This window comes from Leiobunum rupestre, chromosome 4, assembly GCF_980474605.1.
Source record: "Leiobunum rupestre chromosome 4, qqLeiRupe1.1.hap1, whole genome shotgun sequence".
In the NCBI taxonomy this organism is placed as follows: domain Eukaryota; kingdom Metazoa; phylum Arthropoda; class Arachnida; order Opiliones; family Sclerosomatidae; genus Leiobunum; species Leiobunum rupestre.
The window spans coordinates 25,768,533-25,792,404 of NC_143387.1; the positions used below are offsets into that span (position 1 = coordinate 25,768,533).

A 23,872-nucleotide genomic window follows, 5' to 3' on the forward strand; every position below is an offset into this window, starting at 1 on the left:
TAGTTTTCAGCTAGTTACTCTAGGGAAAAAACCGTTTTACACGCAAATCAGCAAATCGCGTTCATCAACCTTAGAAAAATACCTTCTATTGTTCCTGTTCTTATTATTAATTGATAGTTTAAGGAAAATTAAAAATGAAATAATTTCGACAGTTAAATATTTTATGCGTGCTTCTGAAAACATGGGAGCCAACACTAGTGTTCTTAGCAGAAGTCGTAAGTTTTCTTTTATTTGACACAAAATGTATGGAAGCCAAGGCTTGGTATAATTAATAGGGGAATTGTCTTATCTTAAGTAACATTTTTGGGAGCGATACTAATTCTACAAGTTTGGGTGACTTGGGTCTTGCAGGTCAATTTACCTGCCGTTCAGACTCTAAACGTGTAGTGGTATTTTCAAGTGCAAAATGAATTTCGAAATATAAATTGATGGTATTTTAACTTAAGCTCTTGACATTTGAAACGTAACAATATGATGTGTATTTGTCAAAGCTTTCAATATTTTCCATGAATAATGGATATGCGTGAAACTCAATCCAGTCAGAAGGATAGGCAACCTTGTAGAGCCTGACCACCGAATTTACATCCTACATCATTGCTTAAATGCTTAACATAGAAGCTGATATGTTAGAAATATGCCCTTGTATCAATTTCTATGATTGTTAAAGCGCATGCCAAAAGTTTCATTCAATATAGCATCGTATATAACCAAAGAGTATTACGAAACTGACAGGTCTATTAGCTAAAAACAGTTTTTCCGGTACAGTTTACTCGCCAACTATTTTTCCAGTTTACTCGCCAGAATTTTTTTTGCATCGTACTAAACTGTCCAAGCAATTCTTTTTGGAGATCAGTGGCAAATTTTGTGTTTAAAAGTTTTATTTTCAAGTTTTAAATGTTACAATACAAGATGTTTGCCCGTAGCTGGGACTTGAACCTGTGCCATTTTGATTCCCATGGTACTGGTGATAGCTGGATTTTTGTGACTGATAGGCCAAATATTATTTTTTGGACTTTTAGAAAAATTTTGAGAGTCCCTTTATTCTTTCAAAAGCTTGTAAAATATGGTTTATATAATTAGCGAATAAGTAGATAAGTCCATTCTGGAAAGGGATAATAAAGCTAAACCCTACAAATTTGAAGCAATTTAAAAACTTACTAATAGCTATCCCTAGAAAGTGTTCGATAATTTTTTGGGCCTCTTTAAAATATCAAGGTAAGCCACCTCTGGCACCCTTAACCATGTGGCGCACTATCCAAATTTTAAGGAATTTAATGTGCTATGGTTTTCACTTATTTAAAAAAAAAATCCCCCCTCGATCGTTTTTAGCCACCCCTAGATACCCATGGAGCAAAGTAAAGCTAGAGCTCTGTATCCTTTATCCATGGTTAAGTTGTTTAATGTCTCGAAAGATGAAAGCTATTCTCGATTTTGCTTCAATGGGGGATTTGTAACAAACAATTTATATTTTAGGGTAGCAATTGCTTCTGATATTTAACGTGCGCATAATTACGTGGAGAAGGAAACTTATTTTTAATTACCCATCTCCAGGAGGCCAATCTGGATTATCATGTGGCGCAGCTTAAAACTTCGCCGGGGGGAAGGGGGTGAAGACCCACCGAAGGCGCGTGAAAAAAATCCTTAGAAGAGTCGTGGCCCCCTGCTTTTTGGCCTAAGGATTTTCATAGCACAGTGACAACAGAAAATCTACAAAATAGCTCGTTTCGTGTTACCATAAGGGACATAATACCAAGAACATATCTAGAACGTATGAGCAGGATAATACAGGCGTATGGATAGCTGTAAATAGTTTAAAAATTAGGTTTCGTAGTTCTAAATTGTTTTTTCTTTTCTTATGGAAGGCATTTGGTGCGAGAGCATTTTCGGGAAGTTTAAAAAAAAAACCTTAAAATTGCTTCGTTTACGAGTTTACTTTCCAGGCCCTCTAGCATTTCCAACAACACAACCTCGCCTCAAACAGCAATTTCCAATTGTATCACGCCATTTAGAACGTTTTCTTTTCTTTTTCGACAAAACATTTTGATTCTGTAAAATGGTAAACTAGTATATTATATGTAACCTAAATACCTTCTTGATAAAGCTCATAAGTATTAGACTTACTAGTTTTTTACTGCGTCCTAGAGTCCGACGCCGATGAAAAATAACTAGCGGTGCCGTAACCTATTTTTAGAGCACTTGGAGGCGGCGCCGCGCCGACAATTTCGTGTCGGCGGCGGATGTAACCATTAAAAATGAGTTTAGGATTATAAAAAAACTGAAAATTAATTAACGAACGGACTAGTAACTAACGTGTGCATTCTGTATTCAAAAAGAAGTTACTATTGCTACTATTTCCATATCTTACAAATAAAGTTTGAGACTTCAATTTTTAAAACGATGAACTCGTTGTGAATACGGAAAAACTACTCATCGTTGGCCAACTTCGATCAAAAATAATAGCAGAGATAATTAAAATAAAAACCGGAGCAGCGGCGGGCTCTTCTACGTCCTTTCTTCTCAGTAACACCAGAAGCATATAAAAAGCCAGGTTCACACTTACCCCTAAAACTAGTTTTTAAAACCAACGTGAGAAATCGCTTCGTGTTGGTTCGGGAAGCAACTCGTCCAAGTCGGTTCGCTGAGAATCGCTTTCAATACGACAAGGCGGGGAAGTCAAATAGCTTGTATTTTCAAAAATAATGGGAATAAAATTATAAATAATGTCAAATAATATTACTGTATGTATAGTAAACATGATTAACTAATTGTTTTGGGATATATTTTAGTGTTTTCCAAAATTTTGGTCATAATTTGAAATGGCGTTAAGCCTTGGCTATAGTATAAGCGAACCGGGGTGAAGCGATTTCGCACGTGTGAACCAAGAATTATAGTCGGCGGTCAAAACTGGCGTTCAAACCGACCTATACTCGGTTTTAAGCTCTAGTGTGACCGTGGCTAACTCGCCTAAAATCATGAAACGTCTTGTTTTCGAACTAGAGGTATTCGGAGGGATACAGATTTGTGAAGGCGATATGTGGCCAGAAAATATAGTCCTCTCGATATATTCATACTGAGGGACTTCAGGTGTACAAATCAGCAGTTAAATTACTTGAAATCACGTAAATTTAGAAGCTTTAATTGCTTTCATCAATTAAATATTGAAATCACTTGAAACCTGAAATAAAATGTACAAAATTTCTAAAATTAAAATGATTCACACGCGAGCAGTAGCTGAGAAAACATTTGAAAAATGCAGACGATTGTTTACATTTTAGCTCGTAGAATTGCCAGAGGATTTTGCTGGGGATTTTAAATTTTGAGAGATTCGCCTCGTTTTGATTGAACTTGGTAATTTCTACATTATAAAGGTTATAAATGTTAAAACTATTATTTGCTATCATAAATATACATACTAATGAACAATAATCGTGATTCTGAAGGCGAAATCTCAAGTGTAATTTTCTCAAGCCTTTCGCGTTTAAAGTTTTAAACCAAGGATGATCTATACCTACGTTTCAGGTTTGCCAACCGACGTTTTGGAGATCAAACTCCTTTTTCGCTACAAAGACTAAATATAGCGCTCACTAGTCCCATGGACTAATTAACAACAGGGACGGTCCGGCCCGGGAAAAAAGTAAAAAGAACAAGCATCGACGCACTCTAGCGGTACTCGCGGGCATAACAGGAAATGCTAGTATAGGCTGGTGATTCAAAATAACCGGGGGGGGGGATAGGGAAAGAAGCTTCCTTGGAATGCTTGGGCCTTGGAATTTAAAAGTTGAACCACGAGATTACCATGCGGTGCTAATATATTAAGTCTTTTAAATTAATCGTCGTAAAAATTTAGAATGTCGAGATTTTCCGATCGTACATATAGTAAAATATCACTGCTTACCGTTCTAAAAGCAATTCCCAAATTTGTTACGGTAATTATTATTATCATAATATAATATTATTATTCATAAATATAAATGATTGTACCAAGGCTTAATAGTTGTTTACCTTTTTTTGATAATGAATAATTTCCGAGATAATTTCGAATCTATCTTAGAATCGGAGGTGGAAAAAATATCATTTAACTATACCGATTATACTAAAATAATAACTATAATTATAGTTATTTAACGTGATAACATGGATGGTTATGAGAGACGTTTAAGGTTTCCTTTGTAAACAACAATCTGAAAATTCAAATCACAACCGCTAAAACCGTTAAAAATCTGTTTCCTGTTTATGAAGTTTGAATCACCAGGATAAAGAATATTTGCCTGGCAACGCTGCTGAACGCGTTAACACTTTTTTTTTGGGGTCTTTATAGGAAAATGTTATAGATCTGGGCCGTCCCTGTTGTTAATTAGTCCATGGTGTCGACATGGACTAATTAGTCCATGGTGTCGAAAACAAGACGTTTCAAAAGTTTTACGTTGGCGGTATAGGGAGTTAGAGGCTTCGCTTCTGGTAACACCAAGAAATGTCGAAATAGCGCCACCCGGTAGCGACTTCCTGAACTTTATTTCCAGGAATGTGATACGTCTTGAAAACTAAATAACTTTGGAAAAATAATGATGAAATATTGAAACATAATAGTAATTATTAGTTTAGATAAGATTTAGGTAACCGAAATCGGAAGGTTTACAAGGGGATTCTCTGTTTTGGACACGGTGGGCGTGGCCTAAATTGGAAGGTTTACAAGGGGATTCTCTGTTTTGGACACGGTGGGCGTGGCCTAAATTGGAAGGTTTACAAGGGGATTCTCTGTTTTGGACACGGTGGGCGTGGCCTAAATTGGAAGGTTTACAAGGGGATTCTCTGTTTTGGACACGGTGGGCGTGGCCTAAATTGGAAGGTTTACAAGGGGATTCTCTGTTTTGGACACGGTGGGCGTGGTCTAAATTGGAAGGTTTACAAGGGGATTCTCTGCTTTCGACACCGTGGGCGTGGTTTAAATAGGAAGGCTTGCAAAGTGACACTGCTTTGAACACGGTGGGCGTTGCCTAAATCGGAAGTCTTCCTGCTGCTGATTTAGCCGTTTCAAATCATGTGAAAAAGCGATTTAAGAATTATTATTGTCTATCGCAACGTCAAACGATTAGAAATCTATCCTAACGACACCAATTTGGTTTGAAATTAAATTAAATATGATGAAAGCAGCGAGTCCTCTTGAATTATGGGTCCATCCTAGTGGAGAATAAGGCGGCTGCAACACATGAAAAAATCCTAGTTTCGCACACGCTTCGCTCGCTCGTGCGCGAACTTGGTTTTTGAAACGACGCATGCGTGCGCGGCCAAAATTCGCACGCGATCACGGCCCGCTCCGCTCGTTTCAGAGAGGGTGGCATCTAGGAGCGACAAACACAACACCCCACACAAGGGGAACGCAATCCGTCAAAAGTCGTGGATTTTCTCGCGTACATTTTTCATTGGCTAGACACTTTAGCGCCTGCTGCCGTCGGAAGGGGAAAATACGGAAATTGTCCCCCTCCTGTCCGTAAAACGTTCAGCATAAAGGCTCGTGACGCTCGTCCAACGAAATTCGTACACAACCCTTCGTTAGCGTGTGTAAAGGCTAGCTGCTGTTGCTCCTAGGTGGCACAATATAGAGTCAGAATGAGCGCTAACTGTCCAATAATTCAGAGAAGAAAAGTGAATCTGTATTTCACTCTTTCGCAGGGTTGGCAAAAATCCGATTAATACGATAATTATCCGATTTTGTTTTAAATAAAAAATCGACGCCTTGTTAACCGCATTAATGTACGAAATTGTCCGATGTGGGTCGTCAAATTTCTTTGTGCAGTAAAACGATACTTTTGTTTCTCCCAATAAATAAAAATGACACTTTGAACTCTTATTCCTCACTCTGAAATGAGACTAATTACATAACAAACTTAAAGTGTTGGTTGCACGAAAAATCGATAGTAATAAAAACGGATGAATGCGGGCAAATGTCATTGTCGAAACAAATTTCCAAGCCTAAGTGTATTAACTTTGAGTCCGAAACTGACCTTTTTCGCTCCCCAAAATCCTGAAATTTTCGGCGAATTTATCTCCTCCGTAGCACGAGCAATTTGGGGCAAATCAAAGCTGTAGTTTTATCCCTAAAATAGAAGGAACTGAAGTGGAGGGATTCTGTTTACTTGAAGAAGTTTTCAAACCAGAGGTTTTTAATCATAATATTAGGCTTATTATCGAAATAAAAAATATTTTTTTTTTACGCGGCGCGCGCGACCCGACGTTTAACAAAAAATTTACGAGGAGCCTTCTAGTCAAAGAGCCCATGACCAAATAAGCATGTGATAAGCTACACGATGGGTCAAGGTACTTTTTAATCAGGCTAGTGATTTGTAACAAAGAACTGTTTGTCTTACGGGTCAAAGTAGGGGCTTTCCGGAAATACGAACCACGTGACGTCACTTCCGGTGACCTTGAAAATTGATATGACCTGATATTGGTATCATTCGATTAGTCTCAACGTGCTCTTACCAAATATCGCTAAATTAACCTTCAAATTTGAACCAAGAGGCGTATAAGATTAAAAAACTAATTTCGAGCCCCTCAAAAATTTACATGTATAAGACAAAATCACTTTTTTAGACTTATACGCCGTTTGGTTCTGATTTGAAGGTTAATTTAGCGATATTTGGTAAGAGCACGTTGAGACTAATCGAACGATACCAATATCAGGTCATATCAATTTTCAAGGTCACCGGAAGTGACGTCACGTGGTTCATATTTCCGGAAAGCCCCCACTTTGACCCGTAAGACAAACAGTTCTTTGTTAAAAATCACTAACCTAATTAAAAAATATCATTACCCATCGTGTACCTCATCACATGCTTATTTTGTCATGGGTTCTTGGACTATTCGGTTTCATATCGTTTTTCTACTACGTAGGCTTTTGTATGCCTATTTCAATTACTACTGCAAAGGACTTTTTTCCTGGGTGTTAAATCAACCCGCTTTTAATCTCAGATGAAAAAAAAATTATTACAGACAATTAGCCAATGATACGCTTCGCATTTTCTGACGTCATGGGTGCCGAGAAGAATTTTATAAGTCTGGAAATTCGCCGAAAAACTCGATTTCCACCATTTCGACTGCTTTTTATAATAATTCAAAGACCACTTAACCGATTTTGATGAAATTTTCTGTACTTGCTAAAAAATGTTTGCTCTTTCTAATGAAATCATTAATTAGCCATAGCTAAATTTTCGTGCAGCCAACACTTTAAAATTTGTTATATTCAATTTGGATAGTTGTAAATATAAATACTACTGTATATACCGCTTATAACTAGAGGTCGGGGATGGTTAACTTTTATTCAATAGATAAAGCTCTCAAAATTATTCGTAAAATGTTTTGATCAAGTAATTTATTTCTGTATTATCCGATTAATTTTTTCGATAAATTTGTAAAATTAATCGGAAAAAAGACGTTTTTTTTTCGATAAAAAGCTCAAATTTTACGAATAATACATGTTTTTTAACCATTTTCCGAAATATTATTAAAAATCAATTTAATCATGGACCTCTACTTATAACCTGTAAGTATTGCTATGAAATTTATTTTCAGTGAATTATCGTGATAACCTACGCTTTGTACACGTGATTATTCAAGCTAATAACATACAGATCGAGAGTAGTTAGCTCCTCTGCTACAAGTGTCATACTTATAATTCGTATGTTACTTACGGTGTTACGAAGTATAAGGACTGGAGGGGGGGGGTGAACAAAACGAAGAGAGGAAGTTCTTTTGTAAGTCTTTAAAAGCGGATGCGATGGCTTGACTTTTCTTCGTGGTGCCCCTGTAGATCCCCTTTCGTTTCACTTCCGGTTACCTTTTGAATCCAAAGTCTAAAAGAAAATAACCCGCGAATGGGCGCGAAAAGCACGGTTCAGTGGTTGTCGATAATAAACTCAAAGGTTCTTCCACGGCCCTTATCAAAATTAATTTGTTATAGGCTGAGAAAGAAATCTAAACAATATTTGATCACCCACGCTATCACGTGCCAAAACTACCCCAATTGGTAGGCGCGTTATAACAGCGAAACGGTCGCGAAATGAATACGCCGCATCCGTGTAAAAAATATCCACAGCCCCGTAAGCATATTTCCGGAGCGTAGAACTCTCTTTCCTTAAAATTTCAAGGCGTTATAATAGACATTTAGTTTTTTTTAGGGGTTGCTTGGTGGGGAAGACGTCCGCTGATCCAGGTGCTGGGGAAGTACACTCTGATGATTTTTTAGGCCTAGGTCTCCAACTATACCACCGCCTTTCCTTAGGCGGGTTTTTTTGGTACGAACGGAAAAGGAGGGGAGATTTCGTCGATTGTTTAGTACACAAAAGAACTTTTAGCTTCGTTCGTAGTGCGGCACGCGCTCAGCCATCAGCCTGGCCCCCCCTGGCGGCGTTGGCGGCGGCGGTCGAGGATGAAATGGAGAAGCCGCGGAGTCCTCGCGCCACTCCAGAGAGAGATGGCTCGATATTTTCTTCCGCGATAGAGAAGCGGAATCGGGCGCGTTCGAGTCGTTTCGCGGAGTATAACCTATTAGACCGTACTACCTTTCGGCCGATAATTAACAGGATACTTGGATGAAGTGTTTTCTCTGGTCTAACAGGCCGTATTCCGTGGGTGCGGTTTTTTAGCTTTTTGTCGGAGCGGCGTGGATGTTGGTCGTAGGAACTTTTCTTTGGTCGGGGTGATAGGATACAAGCTTCGCGGCTTTCGTTAATTCGACTGCGAAGGGAAGCGCGTTTCGCTGTGCGAAAACGACTCGATTGCCCCCGTTGACTTGACTCGGCTGCGGGTGCGTCCCAGAGGAGGCTCGAGAGAACGGCCCGGACAGTTGCGGCAGCTGATGCGACTCGCGCCGTTCGATATTTTCTTCGAGAAATCAATTTTGATCTTTTTTCGGCCGTCGCGAACGTCGAAAGAGATATGAAGGTTTTGAAGAAAATCAAGCGGTTCGGTAAGACGTTTTTTTAAATTAATTTTACTATGGGCTTTTAAATTTTATTTATTTCTTTAACGAAATAGATATTGAAGACTTAGGTGTTTCGTCCCAAATACGTAATTAGAGATAAAAATTTAGGTATCGTTACTTGTTACCGGGATATTTAATATAGTTTTCCAAGTTTTAATTTTTTTTGTATCAGGAAATTAAATCTGTCGGCGAAAATTCAAATATTTAGTCTTAAAATCAGAAATTTACGACCGTTATAATTTGATTTTTATGGAAATATCAACATAAATCGGTTTTGAAAAAAAAGATTAAAACTTAGAAAAATGATTTTCGTAAAACATACGTTTTTGGAACATCATTTTTTTAATTTTAAACCGACCAATTTGAACTCAATTATATCACCATCTGCTTTTTAAAACCGTTAAATATCTACGAATATTTAATTTTCAATGATAAAATCGTTTTCAACCGTCAAAATAGTTTTGTATTGTCTCAAAGGTCAAGCATCTAGACCGGATATTATAGTCTGATTAAAACTATATTTTAAACGAACCACGTTTCTAAGAAGAAGAAAAAAAGAAATATTTTCCCGTATCCTACTCCAATTTTATTCGTAATTTTTTTCAAGTTGCGTAGCTGGGAAAATGTGTAGGATGATCGTGTAGGGGAAACTACGCTTAGTCCCATCCGTGTCTGGATAGTTTCGAAATATGAAAGGGAATATTATAAGGACGTGGGTGACAACTCGTTTCTTTTTTGCGCCCAGTGTGTCAATAAATATCGAGGCGTTCGACGGAACTTGGTTCGCGTTATTAATCTCGTAAACCAATATAATGGATGGCCGTTAACGCTTTGGCGAAGTTTGGGAGCGGATGTCGCTTAAACAGGAAGTTACCTTTGTTCCGTGGCTCTCCCTCGAAGAGAGACCATCTCGCTGGTGAAACACACCTGGTTTCCTCTTCGGAGGAAACTCGTCGCGTTTCAAACAGCGGAAGTCTCCCGGATAAATTATTCGCGCTAAACATGCCGCGCTTTCTTATGTCAGGGGAGCTTTACTTTCGCTTTTTGGGCCGCGCGGAGTATTCAAATATTCGACAATTTTAATAGCGCGCCGCGTGCAACGCCTACAAATGAGTACGCGAATGCTTCATGTTATTGTAGTCTAGGAGCAACAAACACAACACTACACACAAGGAGAACGCAACACGTCAAAAGTCGTGGATTTTCTTGTGTACGTTTTTCATTGGCTAGACGCTTTAGCGCTTGCTGCCGTCGGAAGGGGTAAATTCGGTAATTGTCTTCCCCCCCCCCCCCCGCCCTTAAAACGTTTAGCGTAAAGGCTCGTGACGCTCGTCCAATGAAATTCGTACACAACCCTTCGTTAGCGTGTTTAAAGGCTAGCTGCGTTCTCCTTGTGTTTGTTGTTCCTAGTTGTAGAGATATACATTTAATTGCTGTTGGTTTTTACTGACGTGTAAAACTATCCAGTGTAATTTTAAAGAGGTTTAGCCCTCGACGTTACGAACGGCAACGATTTAAGCTGGTTACACACTCGACGGAAAATTAGCAGCGTAAAGTTGAACGTTAGCGGTATATCGAATGGTAATCAATTTTCAGCTCGGCGTTTATTATCGTCCTTCCGGCACATTTTCCGTCGAGTGTGAAACCAGCTTAAGGCTTCCACAATGCTTCTCAGACGTTTCGACAAGCTAAGTTGACAGTTCCATCGAAACATTCTGTAATTTTTAATTTTTAATCTGTAATTGCCATTAAAATATGTTTAAACTACTCTTTACAATGCGGCTACTTCATTACTTACTGCAGTACGTAATTAGTTTTTCCCTTCGCCAGTAACGTTTTTTACTTTTCTTTTTGATTATATTTTAATGCTCCCAGAGCGCTGCGAAATCAATCTGGTCACTTTCGTATTTGTGAAATTCCCAACAAGTAAACCAGAGTTGCAGTGGCGTAGCCAGAAATCCTTCAAGGGAGGGGTTCAAACTAAGTAAAGTACCTGAGAGGGGTCGAGAAGGGGGTGAAATTTATTTTTAGTACAGAAAAGGTTACAACGAAGGGGGGGGGGCACGGAAACCCCCCCCCTTGTCTACCCCACTGCGTGATTGGCCCTTTTTTGATTTTTTTTATTTGAATTAATTTATGGATTTTTATACAATAAATGGCTTTTTATCTAGTACAATTAACGGATATTTAACTTTTATCAGTTAGCTAATCTTAAATTAAATCTTAAATTTAATTTATTTAATATTTTATGCTACTCCGGTTTTTACACACAATCCTAAGGATTTGTGTGTATTAGTCTCACGTACAGTGTAGCCGATGCCGCCGATGGCGCCGTGTCACGCATACCTCTTCAACGGTGTCAATGATATCTCGTTCAGATGTACAGACATTACCATTGATAGCCTTTCATAAAGTTTTCAAATCGGAGCCCAAGAAGTTGGGCATTTGCCCAATTTACTATTTTGTTTAAAATTAAGTCCGATAACGTTAAAACAAATATTATTGGATAGGTTAGGATTCAGTTGAACCTCAACTTCGGTTATATCAGTAAATATTAAATTTAAGTATAGTTTTTAGGGTAATTTACGGGACCCCAATTTTGGTGGTTTAATATTTTCGCCTAAAAATCTACATATTTAAGTCCAATTTTCATGAGAGTTATATTTTTGAATAGCTGTGGTTTACACTTAACCTAGAATTGCAAATACGTTCCTTAAATTTAATTCTAAGTAAGGTTTTTTGGGCAGCGTATACGGACCCCCGCAATTTCCAACATTGTAAATCCGCGTGTTTATAAAGGTCTACGCGCCCGTTTCCCTCTGGCGTTTTTCAAGGCCGTTCAGAGTGGGCCGCGCTTTCAACGTATGAGCAGAAGTAACAATTAAGTATGACACTGATCGGCCTAGTCTTCGGCGTATGACCAGAAGTTACAAATAAATGTGATCAAAAGTAACTAATAAATGTGATCAAAAGTAACTAATAAATGTGATCAAAAGTAACTAATAAATGTGATCAGAAGTAACTAATAAGTTACTAGAAAAAATAAGTGTGATCAGAAGTAACTAATAAGTTTTTAGAAGAAATAAGTGTGACACTCAACGGCTGACTAGTAGTAACAAATAAGTGTGATCAGAAGTAAAAAATAAAAGTGACACTGATCGAAGAAATTTTCGATGCTTTCAAAGTATGACTAGAAGTAACAAATAAGTGTAAATATGTTTATATGTGTGACCGTGGATATATTTTGGTTGCGATACCGGCGTTGCAGGTTGCTGTGAATAGCTCAAACAAACTTAACACATTAGAAGGATTGTGTGTATTTCGACCGTCGTACGTCTTGTTTTATTCCTCCATTGAAATGAAGTGTGATTTAAAATCAATGATTTTTTTTAAAATATTACTTGATTTAAATAAAGTTTATTGAAATCGGCCAAAAGTGAAGTAAACATTCCAGGACTCCCAACAGGTCTATAGAATATCGAAAAGTCCCAATTTTTTTCTAAGTCCCTGAAACCTAGTAGCACCCCACACAAGGAGAACGCAGCTAGCCTTTAAACACGCTAACGCAGTGTTGTGTACCAATTTCATTGGACGAACCTTTACGCTGAATGTTTTACGGGCGGGGGGGGGGGCAATTTCCGAATTTTCCCCTTCCGACGGCAGTAGAAGCTAAAGCGTCTAGCCAATGAAAACTGTACGAGAGAAACTACACGACTTTTGACGGGTTGCGTTCTCCTTGTGTTTGTTGCTCCTAACAATCTAGATTTGGGTTTGCAAAATGCTCGAAGCTGAAACTTATCGATACACAATAGTTACAAAAACTTACAATTTAGTACAAAGGTTAGTTTTGAGTATAATTAAAACCGTTTTGGAAGATGATAAAGTTTGACATTTGTTTAGTTTAAAGAAATATTGCTTTTTTTTAATATTGTTTATTTATTATAAGAATAGGTTGCGTTTCTTACACTTAATAATAATAATTATTATTAATAATAAAAAAATCAAGGCAAAAAGCGTAACGACTTAACTTTAAACTTGTACCTTGAAAAAGCCTGATATTATCTAGGGTGTATTACTTTGTTCGGCGCCGTACAGATGTACAACTTTTAGTTTCGGTCTCTCGCGAGGATAGTGTCATCCTGTTACGTTATAGGAATAATACGTCAATAGAAAATACGTAGCCCGTATAAAATGTCGGCCAGGAAATAGCATTTGGATGCGTTTTTTGTCTAGCTGCAGCCGCCGGCTGAATGTGTCGTCGCAGATGGTTAGCAGCAACCCCTTCCTTTCACTTAAGCCGGGTTTTCATGGTCGCTTTTAGCGTGTAAAACTTTGGCGTGAGCTAGAAATAGTTCAAATACACGGTCGCGCTACTAGCTTTTCAGTTTTCATCCACGCTTGTATGTTGCGCTTCTTCTCCGGTGAATTCTTGTATCATTTCTAAAGTAGCTATGATCAGTTTCTCTCATCGCCTTTAACTACAAATATTTTAATAAAATAATAATGTCCAATTTAACAAAATCATTATTTAGTTATATACCTACTAGCGTTTCATAATCTCCTTCCGCTTTCCTTTTTCTCCAAATAGGTTGAACCCACCACCGTTTCTTTTATACTTTCGTTTATAATTCTTCGCTTTTAAAAGAATTAAAAGTTTAAATAGCAAAAGCTTTTTCCTAATAAGTAAACGTCCGATATTGGCAGCTGCCATATTTGTTTAGGTCAGTTTGAATGCCAGTTTTGACCGCCGACGATAATTCGTGGTTCACACGTGCAAAATCGCTTCACCCCGGTTCGCTTATAGCCAAGGCTTAACGTCATTTCAAATTATGACTAGAATTTTGAAAATACTAAAATGTATCCCAAAACAATTAGTTAATCACGTTTACTATACATACAGTAATATTATTTGACATTATTTAGAATTTTATTCCCATTATTTTGGAAAATACGAGCAATTTTACTTGCCCGCCTTATCATTCTGAAAGCGATTCTAAGCGAACCGACTTGGACGAGTTGCTTCCAGAACCAACACGAAGCGATTTCTCACGCTGGTTTTGGAAACTAGTTATCTAAACGAAGCGATTCTAGGGGTAAGTGTGAACGTGGCCATGAAAACGGAAAGCGAGATGGCCGCGGCTTCAGCGCGAAAATAAAAAAAAAAATAAGACTTCACGCGAAATTAAAATATCTCAATCTTTTCGTTTACACGCTAAAAGCAACCATGAAAACCCGGCTTTAGGAGCGCTGTGTACAGCGAATACGCTGGTTTCCAAGCCGCGTACTTTTCGCCCTTCAATCGCTGTCAAATTGGTCAATGAGGGCAGAAGTCTATCACTAACGACGTAAGTCCGTCCTAGTTTTTAAAGGATGCTTCATTCGGAAGGAATTTCATTCGCGCCTTTGGTTTGAAAGATACTTTTGTCCGTCCTTGACGAGCTATATCAGATTTGGCGCGCCGAGACATGTGGGAAAAAGTGAAAAAATAAAACCCTTTTCGGGCTAAATTAATCATTGATATATCTATTAAGTGACTAATTTGGTCATTGCATATAGGAGAGCCAGAAGAAGTGTGAATAGAACAGAAGAATATCACTGCTTTTCTTATTTATTTTTTATTGAATTTTGACACTAGATGTGTAAATACGTTTTTCCACGCGGTTTTTAACAGCAAAACAACAGGTAGTAAAAACCACGGAAAAAACCTTTCTTTCCGCCCGGTTTTTACGTGTAAAAAAACCGCGGTTGTTTCCACCCTTGGCAAAATCGTGCCAACCCTGGAATTGCTTCTATCAGAAGTATATGAGATCTCTCTTACGATAAAAGTATCCATCTCCATATACTACTCTATAATATAACGGTAATAGTTAGTGTAGGAAGCTGTTGGCTCGCGTGGCATGCAAGGCTTGCCTAAGGTGGTGCCTTGGGTATTAGCCTAGCTTATTATTATTATTATTATTATCAATAATAATAATAATCCATTTCCACATTTATAGCGTAAATGGATACTTATCTCACGAGGATTTTATGTACTTCTGCTTCTATTTAACTAAAGTCCAACACCCCCCCCCCCCTCTCCCCTCCGTTAGACAATATAGGCTTAATCTGAAAAGCGAGTCTTCTTCGAAAGAACGGAATTTAAATGTACGTAACACGATTTTCGTGGGAAGTTTGTAATTCATAAATCAAATCAGTCCCAGCGATTAAGTTTGTCTAAGAACGCTATCAGTTCATTATAAATGCATTCGTAATGAAGTTAAATGGTCTTTTCAGTTAATCTTTACCCTACGCTCGGCGTTACGGGCGGAGCGATACATTGTAATATCTCGTAGTAAAAAAAGTAGAGCTTGCTCCGTTCATTCATTCCAGATTTATCGGCGGCGTTTGAGTTAGTTTTTATTACGCGGAAAATACATTTCTGAATAAGGAAATATTGATTTTCCTATTCAGAGTGCTTTCTAGAAAAATCAAAGGGTCGTCTGCCGACCCTTTTCTACGCGCTGAAACTGGAAGCTAAACTTGACCTTTCACAATCACTGTTTTAAAACAACTTTCTTCCTGTCGTATTTCATTTATAACGCGTTAAAATGAGTTCCTTTTTGACGTCTTTATGATAATAGTTTCGCGGGCGCCGTTTTGGTGCCATTTCCACTTGAAACATTTTGACAGATCTAGTTCTAACCATTTCCCAGAGGCACGGCCGTGTTCTTTTTAAAGGGATGACTTTTTTTCTCTCTCAATTTATAATACCATATGTTACATAATCACTCGTAAGTATGCCATACAAGTATATTGTTTAATGAAATCTTGTTGCGCGACTTTTTAATTAGTAAAGTAACAGGGTTCGTAAACGACCTGGAAAAGTCCGGGAATTTAAAAAAAAAATCCATTATTTTAAAATGACCTTAAAAAAGTAAGGGAATTTTAAAATGATTCCAAAAACAAATCGGGCAAATAAATTTTTGAAAGATTTACATAATTAACGGTCAGGGAAGATATGGCAATTTGGTCAGGGAAAACCTGGAAATGTCAAGGAATTTAATTCCGGAAACTTCGTACGAACCCTGAGTAATGTAATACTACATCATAACATTCCTTTAACCTTCAACCTTATTAATTTACTTCAAAATTGGTCGAAGAGCATCAGGTTTTCCAGAGTACCTGAAAACCTGGAAAAGTCATTTTAAAAACTACTAAAAATCAGGGAATTTAGTTTTTTTTTTAATTTTATGGTGCTTTCTTATTATACCATTGGTCAGATAAAATGTTAGACGGTAAGAATAAGACGCAGTGGAAATTTTGCATGAACGTGATATAAGTTTTCAAAAGTACAGGGAATATAAACATTTTAGCCATTCCAGTCCTTATTTTGTATATTCCGTGTGTTACTAGGGCTTTCTTCCGATTCCCCATTCATTCGGAGAACAGCGTTCTACAAATTATCATCAGTAACGACGTTTCATATTTCGTAGGAAAAATACAGCGTCTCTATTCCCGAGTATGAGTTGATTATTCAATTTACCAATGAAGCCCGGCATTTTAAAGCTCATTGCTGTTACTTGGAATTTGCATGTTTTTACGAATGGAAACGGTTTTCGGCTTAATGATATTGGCGTGGTTTAATGGATGACGTACAGACTTTTTTTGAATTCATCGGCTGGTTGTCAATTTTATCTATCGATCCCCGCCAAATTGAAAAAGAAACGCCACTAGAGAATTGGTTTCTTAGGGAACTATAAAATTGCTCTTCGCGAAATTTTAATAGTTATTTTTTGTCATAATCAGTTCTGCGCGTGATCGTCAAGCCTTTTCCATTTTGAAATTTATGGCGTTAACTTGAATTTAGATAAATTTAACAAAATATAAAATCAGAAATAAATTATTTCGAAATAGCCGATTTATTTGGCGCTGATTCTCCACTAAGCCTTGGCTCGAATAACATTCAAATACTCTAAATAATTAGTAAATTTAAACCAGTTTATAAATTATTAATCTAATAAATTATCCACTGTTTTTAAGAAGGCTTTTTAGTGACGGCGTACAGCCTATGCCATTGAAAATACTTGTTATATTAGATTTTTATCTTATCCCAAATTACCAATCTGTTTTGTCAAATTGAGTTAAATCAAGTGATTTAAAAAATCATTGATTAAAATAACGTATTATACTTCAATGTATTTATGAAAGTGTACGAAATTTGGAAATTTCAATTAAATTAAATTTTTTATTATTTAATAATTCAATTTTTATTATTTAATAATTCAATTTTATAAAGATGAATTAAAATTATAGTTACGTTATCGCCGCATTCAAACTATTTATCAATTTGTCAATAATTAACTAAGCAGCGCCTAAAATATCGAAACTCGAAAGCCAAAGTAGGGAGCGGACAATATTGGAACCAGAGTGGTCTGATCAGGCAGTGTTGGGCACCGCTCATCTCATTGTGAGCGGATTTGTTATTATGAGCGAAAATGAGCGGTAAAATATCTTTTTAAAAGAGCGCAAAACAAAAATTAGAGGAGCACCAATTTTACCGCTCAAAATAAAAGCGGAAAGAGAGGAGCGAAAGATTTACCGCTTAAACTTCTGTCTTCTGTATGTCCGATTTCAAAATAATTAACAATGGCGACGAGAGTTTTCGATACGTGAAACTAGTACACGATAATCCCTATACAGTGGCGTAACTAAACTTACGGTTGCCCGGGGCGGAAGACCAAACCTTAGCCCCCTCTCATACAATTAATATTAATTAATGAATAATTATTTGAATGACTTCAAGTATTATTTAATTAATTGACGAATTAATTCATTATTATGGCAAATTAACTACAAATATTATTTGCTTTGGTAATAAACATTGAAATTAAACTTAAGACTTTACTGAAAGTCTGAAATACAAGGAATAAAAATGTCGTGATAATCTGCGACCGACCATTCAAAACGCGCCCTCCGCTCCTATAAGTTTGCACCTGGGGCAACCGCCCCCTTCGCCCCCTGATAGATACGCTACTGCCCCTACATACCTAGGGATTGTGTGTAGAAAGTAGATGAAGATGTAGTTAAAGCTACTTAAGTTAATTGTATGCTAGAAAAGAGTGGAGAGGAGCGAAAATTATACCGCTCAAAAAAAGAGCGGAAAGAGAGGAGCAAAAATTATACCGCTCAAAAAAGAGCGGAAAGAGAGGAGCAAAAATTTTACCGCTCAAAAAGACGTGAGCGTGAGCGGCTCTTTGACGAAAATGCCCAACACTGGATCCAGGGGTGTTAAGGATTTTAGCAAAATCCTTAATAAGTTCTGGTGTTTCAAATCAGACCGGTATTTTATTGGTTCCCCAAAACTGACATCTTCTGACGAGATTGAAGTGCACGCGGGTGACATACATACATGGTTAAATGTTACGTAAAACCAAGTTTTTATTGCATATGTGTGGTCTAATTTCAGTGTTTATTTATCTTTTCCTCGACAGCTTCCTCCCAATCCCGAAGCGGCCATAATTCGGGCTCTCTCAACAGTGGTCTTCCACCGATAATTTTCCACACGGTTCACGGCGAAAACATTGGCTTGTCGCGAGACGGAGCGGTGGCTCGGCGCACGGACAGTTTTTGCAAAGGCATCGCCTTCACTAGTAGACCCGTCAAAGTCAACGAAAGGATTTATTTGAAGTTCGTGGAAACATCCACGAGTTGGAGTGGTGCTTTACGATTCGGTTAGTTTACTCGACACGTAAATCTAGTTCAAAATCGTCCAAGGACGTTCGAGTACACTGTTTTGTTCCCAATGAAATAGTGTGTTTGAACATCTTGAAACCATTGTAATTTGTGCGAGGTTCGTATCATAAGTAACGTAATACGATAAGCAGCCTTCTGCCTCCTTTCTTCACCAATAGACGCTATAATAAAACATCTTCAAGGAAATTTCCCAGAAGTAATATTTCCGAGAGCTAGGACCAACAAATAACTTTTTATATAATGCTTGTTGAAATAATAGAAATTTTTCACCTGTATTGTAAGTTATGCAACAAGTGTTTCCTTTTAACTAGGTTTTTTAGGCATATTAAGGCTTAGCAAAAACACAATGTTCTGTTTACAGGTTAAAAGTTTCCATAATTTTAACAAGCACTATATAAACAGTAACTTGCGGGTCCTGACTTTTTTAAATATTACTTCTTGGCGATTACTTATGGTATTATGTTACATATGGTCTTATTTCATCTAGGCAAAAGTACAACATATTTTGGGAATCCCATCATGAATTCTAGTATAAAATTGCTAATGTGAACAATATTGGCTGGGGATTTTCAACTTCCCTTCCCCTTGTTAACTAAGAGTAACAAAATTTTCTAACAAATTAGTAACCACCCTCATATCAATTATAAAACCGCCTTAAATTTAGAAATTATTGAATTAAATACAATTTAAAACAAGTATTAAATTTGTGACTATCCTTAAATAATTGATTTGCTTCTAGTATAAATTTGATATAACATTTAGTTAAGTGATAAACCATGCCCCTTTTGACCACACTCTCTTTCAAAAATAGGGAACTCATAAAATTTTTGATCAATGCTTAGTGATGACACTTTAATTTCAAACCAATTAAAATGCAAAATGGTTTTAATTTCCAGGATTTACATCAGTCGATCCAAGTCATTCCCGTTCTGGTCTTCCAAAATACGCGTGTCCAGATTTGACCAATAAGCCAGGACATTGGGCCAAAGCTCTGGGAGAGAGACAAGCTCAGCGTGACTCCATTCTTTTCTATTATGTCAATGAGACTGGTCACGTCCATTATGGAATTAACGGAGAAGAAAAGGGGATATTTTTTGATGGTGTTGGCACCACTAGCCCACTTTGGGGAATGATTGACGTCTATGGGAACACTGTGGCAGTTGAACTAGTGACACCCAGTGTTAACCAGCCAAACAACCTTAGGCAGCAGACTGTTTGTGGTAAATATTTAGTCATGTTTTGAGATAGAGATGAGAAGTTACATAAATATCTTTCTTAAATAGAAAATAGTAGACAAGTTTTAAACAATCATCGTAGTTCAGTCATATATGATTCGGCAAATACGGCTCCTGTAACAAGCGAACCAGATGTAAACAGGCTCTCCCTTCGACTCTCTTCACTCAATATTGACCAATTGGACAATGTTCAAGCGGAAAACTCTCTACCAATCAGAGTCTACCATAATGCCCAATTTTCCTCTTTGCCATTTCATAAAACAAAAGGTTCCAATGTCTTCCTATCAAACTCTGGGTGAGTTCAATTCCTTGCGTATTGAAGAGAAGTCCCTGTAATTGAATTTTTCTTTGAACTGCACTGAACTTTAACTTTTTACTTACTCAGTATAATTGCCGAACGAAGTGACAGTCACTACTGTCAGGGTTACGTTTTCACTTCCCGTCCACTGAGGCTTGAAGAACGTTTGGTGATTCAAATACTGAAGACTGAAAGATCCTATGTTGGAGCGCTCACTTTCGGTCTAACTACTTGCGATCCAGCCACATTGAACATTAATCAACAAGAATTGCCCGACGATCCTGATATGCTCTTGGATCGTAGAGAATATTGGGTTTTGAGGAAAGATGTAGCTGAGAGTCCTCAAAAAGGAGATGAACTAGCTTTTATAATAAGAAGCGCGGGTTAGTCACCTAGCATATTTTTATTTAGGAATTTTATTTGGCTTATATTAATTTTCTCATTTAGGAGAGGTTCAGTTTGCCAAAAACCATCAACCTCTGAAAACTATTATGCATGTGGACCAAACTCAGCAGCTCTGGGCTTTCTTTGATCTCTATGGAAATACACTGAAAATTAAATCTTTAGGTAAGGTCAATTTTGAAGGGCCTGCTCTTTGTCTCTCTTAACTTATTGGGACATATCATTTCAGGAATTACATCAAGTGATTGCTCAGTTGCTACAACTCACAGACTACAACGAAGCCAAACTCTAGACCCAAGCTCCACTAGTTTCTTAGATAGTTCCACCAGCTCTTCAATTGATGGTGAGATTTGCCTTATGTGATTTTAGTATATTTACAAATCAGTTTCAATAAGATTGTTAGCGTCAGTATCCTTCAAACCAATTTCGTGTAACATGGGCAGGGGGATACTATTGTTAATTCTCATATGATTTATTAATGAGTTTACAGAGATACTTCTAAACCATTTTTATTGACTACTGCTCTGAAACTTTCATGTTTTTAAACCATATTTAAGTCTCTCGATGACTTACGCCTAAGGTGGTGCCTTAGGTATTAGCCTAGCTGATTACATCAGGGTGCGTTTACTTTACTATTGTAAGAAGATAATGAATTTACTTAAGCTTCAAACTTAGATTCTTTTAATTAAAAACTATTGGAATTTTGTAATAAAAAAATTTATAAATGACCAAATCGTGTAAGGAACCTTCAAATAATCACAATTTAACCCAAACCATAGTAAAATTACCTTCCCATAATTTTCAAGATAAATGTAAATTACCTGATTTATTACCAATTCTTAAATTCCCTGACCTTTTCAACCAGAAACTAATTTTCGCTTATAAGCTGTGCCTAAGCTAAATGAATTTACATTTTAAGTTTAAAAGTTATCCTATTTTTTCCTTCAAAAGATTGTGGCAACCCTGGTAGTTTTGGTGGTTTTTTTTTCATTTAACAGATTTGTCACAGGCTAAAAAGAATCTTAAGCTTAATAATTATTTCACACTTGGGGAGCTATTATTTAGATAATTTTACGAAATTTTTAATTATTTTTATCTTAAGATTCAATACTAATTATGGAATTTTTATTTTAGTAGGTATCAATGGTGGAGCTGAAAGTGGTGTGGGAATGAACAATGAATGTACTCTTTGCTTTGAAAGAGTTATCAATTGTGTATTGTACGACTGTGGCCACTTGTGCATGTGCTTCACTTGTGCACAAATTCAATGGAAAAATCCTCGAGGAGGTTTCTGCCCAATTTGTCGTAAAGCAATTAGGGACGTTGTTAGAATTTACAGAACGTAATTTTAAAGATCTTAACTATTAAAATCTTAGCTTCGTAATACACATCTGGCCACCAGATTTAGGATTGCTACTAATACAAAAAAAAATTATTTCCTTGAAAAATTGATTGATCTTTAAGAATGGGTGTTGTTTTTGAGAATTTTTTAACTATACTAGTCAATGGAATGCAATGAGAATGAATCTCGGCATATTATAATGGTATTGGCAGTTATTTTCCATTAAAATTGTATATAATTGTTTTAGATGATTTTTTAAATAAAATGGCAGGGAAATAAAAATAAAATTCACTTTGAAAGCAAACTACTATGCCTTTTAACTCTTATTTTACCAACCTTTAGTATCAATGCTACATAAAATGAACATTCAGAATATTTAGAGAGCCAAGTTTAATGCTCAAAAGTCTGCTATTCTACATATTAAATTACACTAAGCTGCAGCTGCACGATGACTTCAGTCACAAATTTGAGGATCATTCTATTTGGGCATATTACATTAGTCACACTGGTAATTTAAGGTCCGGCAATCTTTAAAGTCACCATTCAAGTTGTATTTATTACAATGGTACAGCAAGATTTTAAAATGACTTTTTTAATCTTTGAGGCAATATACTCCCTTTGGCATAGTTGAAGAAAGATAAAAGTCCATACTTCTTTTTTCCTTTTCGGGAAAAATAATTTGTCACAACATCATTGTCATCTAAAATAAAAGTGGTGATGAAAAATTGTACTCATATAATGGATAATGTTGAGGCGTACCTGACATTAAAGGTCTACTTTCAGATAATGTTGGTAATACATTTTCATTTGCACTTAAGGAAATGAAAAAGGCAAAAGGTACAATCCACAAGCACAGAGTAAAAAATGCTAGAATCTTTATAATAGGGATTAAAAAAAGCATTATTTAAAAAAAATATTTTTCTTCTATTGGTTTTACCTCTGAAAAAGGATAATAAACTGAAGAGAAGTAACTAAACGCTAAGTAATGATTTACAAATACTAGAACTAAAAAATGGAAATTGCAGTTAGTATATTGTCTAAATGAATGCTATTAATAATGGAATTACTAATGGCTCCTATAAAGGGCAATGATGTGATGATAAAAAATGGAAATGTGCGGAGCAATAACAAATGAAGAACTTGACTAATAAAACCACAGATTATGAGAGAAAGTGGTAATTCTTCAAATATGAGGAGACCAGTGTACAATCCTATGTTAATCTGCAGAAGTACAATGGTTAAAATTTTATATTTAGCAATACATGAGAAACACCTACAAATATTAATATCTTTATTGTTTTTCCAGTTAGCACGGTGTACTCCTCAACTAATTCTGCCACATAATATAAGCCAGCAGCTATAATTAATAATTTAATTAACAGATATCCATACCATCAAGGTATATTGTCATCTTGTCATGCTAAGCTTAATTCACAACTCTAAGCCTTAGTGTTTTAGAATAAATCGGACCTTACCAACTGAAAGGACTATAAAACATAGCTGAATTATTGTAGAGAGCCAACTTAATAAATACAAAAACCACATTGTTAAAAAAAATTAAATGACTTGTTCATCGTTCATCGTTCATCAGAGCTCATTTTCATGCTGATTTCGCACATACACACGGCATTATCTGATCAGCGAATCGTGAGCATAGAGATAGAAAAGAAATAGAGGCACAGGCACTATTGTATCTGGCGAAGTTGACCGCGAGTGCCGACCCCCTTTTCGCCAATGTAGGAAGCCATGAGATGGGCAGATTACGTGGCGCCATCGACGCGCGGTGAAATGAAATACATTATGCCTTTAGGAAAATCAACTGTCATTTGATGAAAACAAAGGAAGGATAGATGGCGTTGCAAATTATGCCCATCTCCGCTTTC

The 23,872-nt window shown here is 36.8% G+C and overlaps 2 protein-coding genes across 5 annotated transcripts; one reads left to right on the forward strand and one right to left on the reverse strand.

The window, feature by feature from the left end:
- Nucleotides 1-33: 33 nt before the first annotated feature.
- On the forward strand, nucleotides 34-22,276 carry neur (E3 ubiquitin-protein ligase neur). 3 transcript variants are annotated; one of them, XM_090174014.1, is made up of 8 exons: nucleotides 34-215; nucleotides 18,451-18,690; nucleotides 19,609-19,932; nucleotides 19,996-20,242; nucleotides 20,333-20,628; nucleotides 20,693-20,812; nucleotides 20,877-20,990; nucleotides 21,785-22,276. In XM_090174014.1, exons 1-8 carry the CDS (start codon nucleotides 164-166, stop codon nucleotides 21,991-21,993), a joined length of 1,602 nt encoding a protein of 533 aa, XP_090030140.1. In that variant the 5' UTR covers nucleotides 34-163; the 3' UTR covers nucleotides 21,994-22,276. The 3 variants fall into 3 exon arrangements, with proteins under 3 accessions (XP_090030140.1, XP_090030139.1, XP_090030141.1); XM_090174013.1 differs by having other exon boundaries at nucleotides 35-215; nucleotides 21,782-22,275; XM_090174015.1 differs by lacking the exon at nucleotides 34-215 and adding an exon at nucleotides 8,794-8,965 and having other exon boundaries at nucleotides 21,782-22,275.
- An 82-nt stretch (nucleotides 22,277-22,358) lies between these two features.
- Nucleotides 22,359-23,631, reverse strand: LOC149947273 (protein TEX261). Of its 2 annotated transcripts, XM_090174019.1 has the most exons (7): nucleotides 23,465-23,631; nucleotides 23,267-23,346; nucleotides 23,057-23,210; nucleotides 22,927-22,994; nucleotides 22,749-22,863; nucleotides 22,530-22,689; nucleotides 22,359-22,467 (listed from the first exon to the last, which is right to left on the reverse strand). In XM_090174019.1, the coding sequence occupies exons 1-6, from the start codon at nucleotides 23,532-23,534 to the stop codon at nucleotides 22,568-22,570; spliced, it is 609 nt and encodes a 202-aa protein (XP_090030145.1). In that variant the 5' UTR covers nucleotides 23,535-23,631; the 3' UTR covers nucleotides 22,359-22,467; nucleotides 22,530-22,567. The 2 variants fall into 2 exon arrangements, with proteins under 2 accessions (XP_090030145.1, XP_090030144.1); XM_090174018.1 differs by lacking the exon at nucleotides 22,359-22,467 and having other exon boundaries at nucleotides 22,516-22,689.
- Nucleotides 23,632-23,872: the final 241 nt, after the last annotated feature.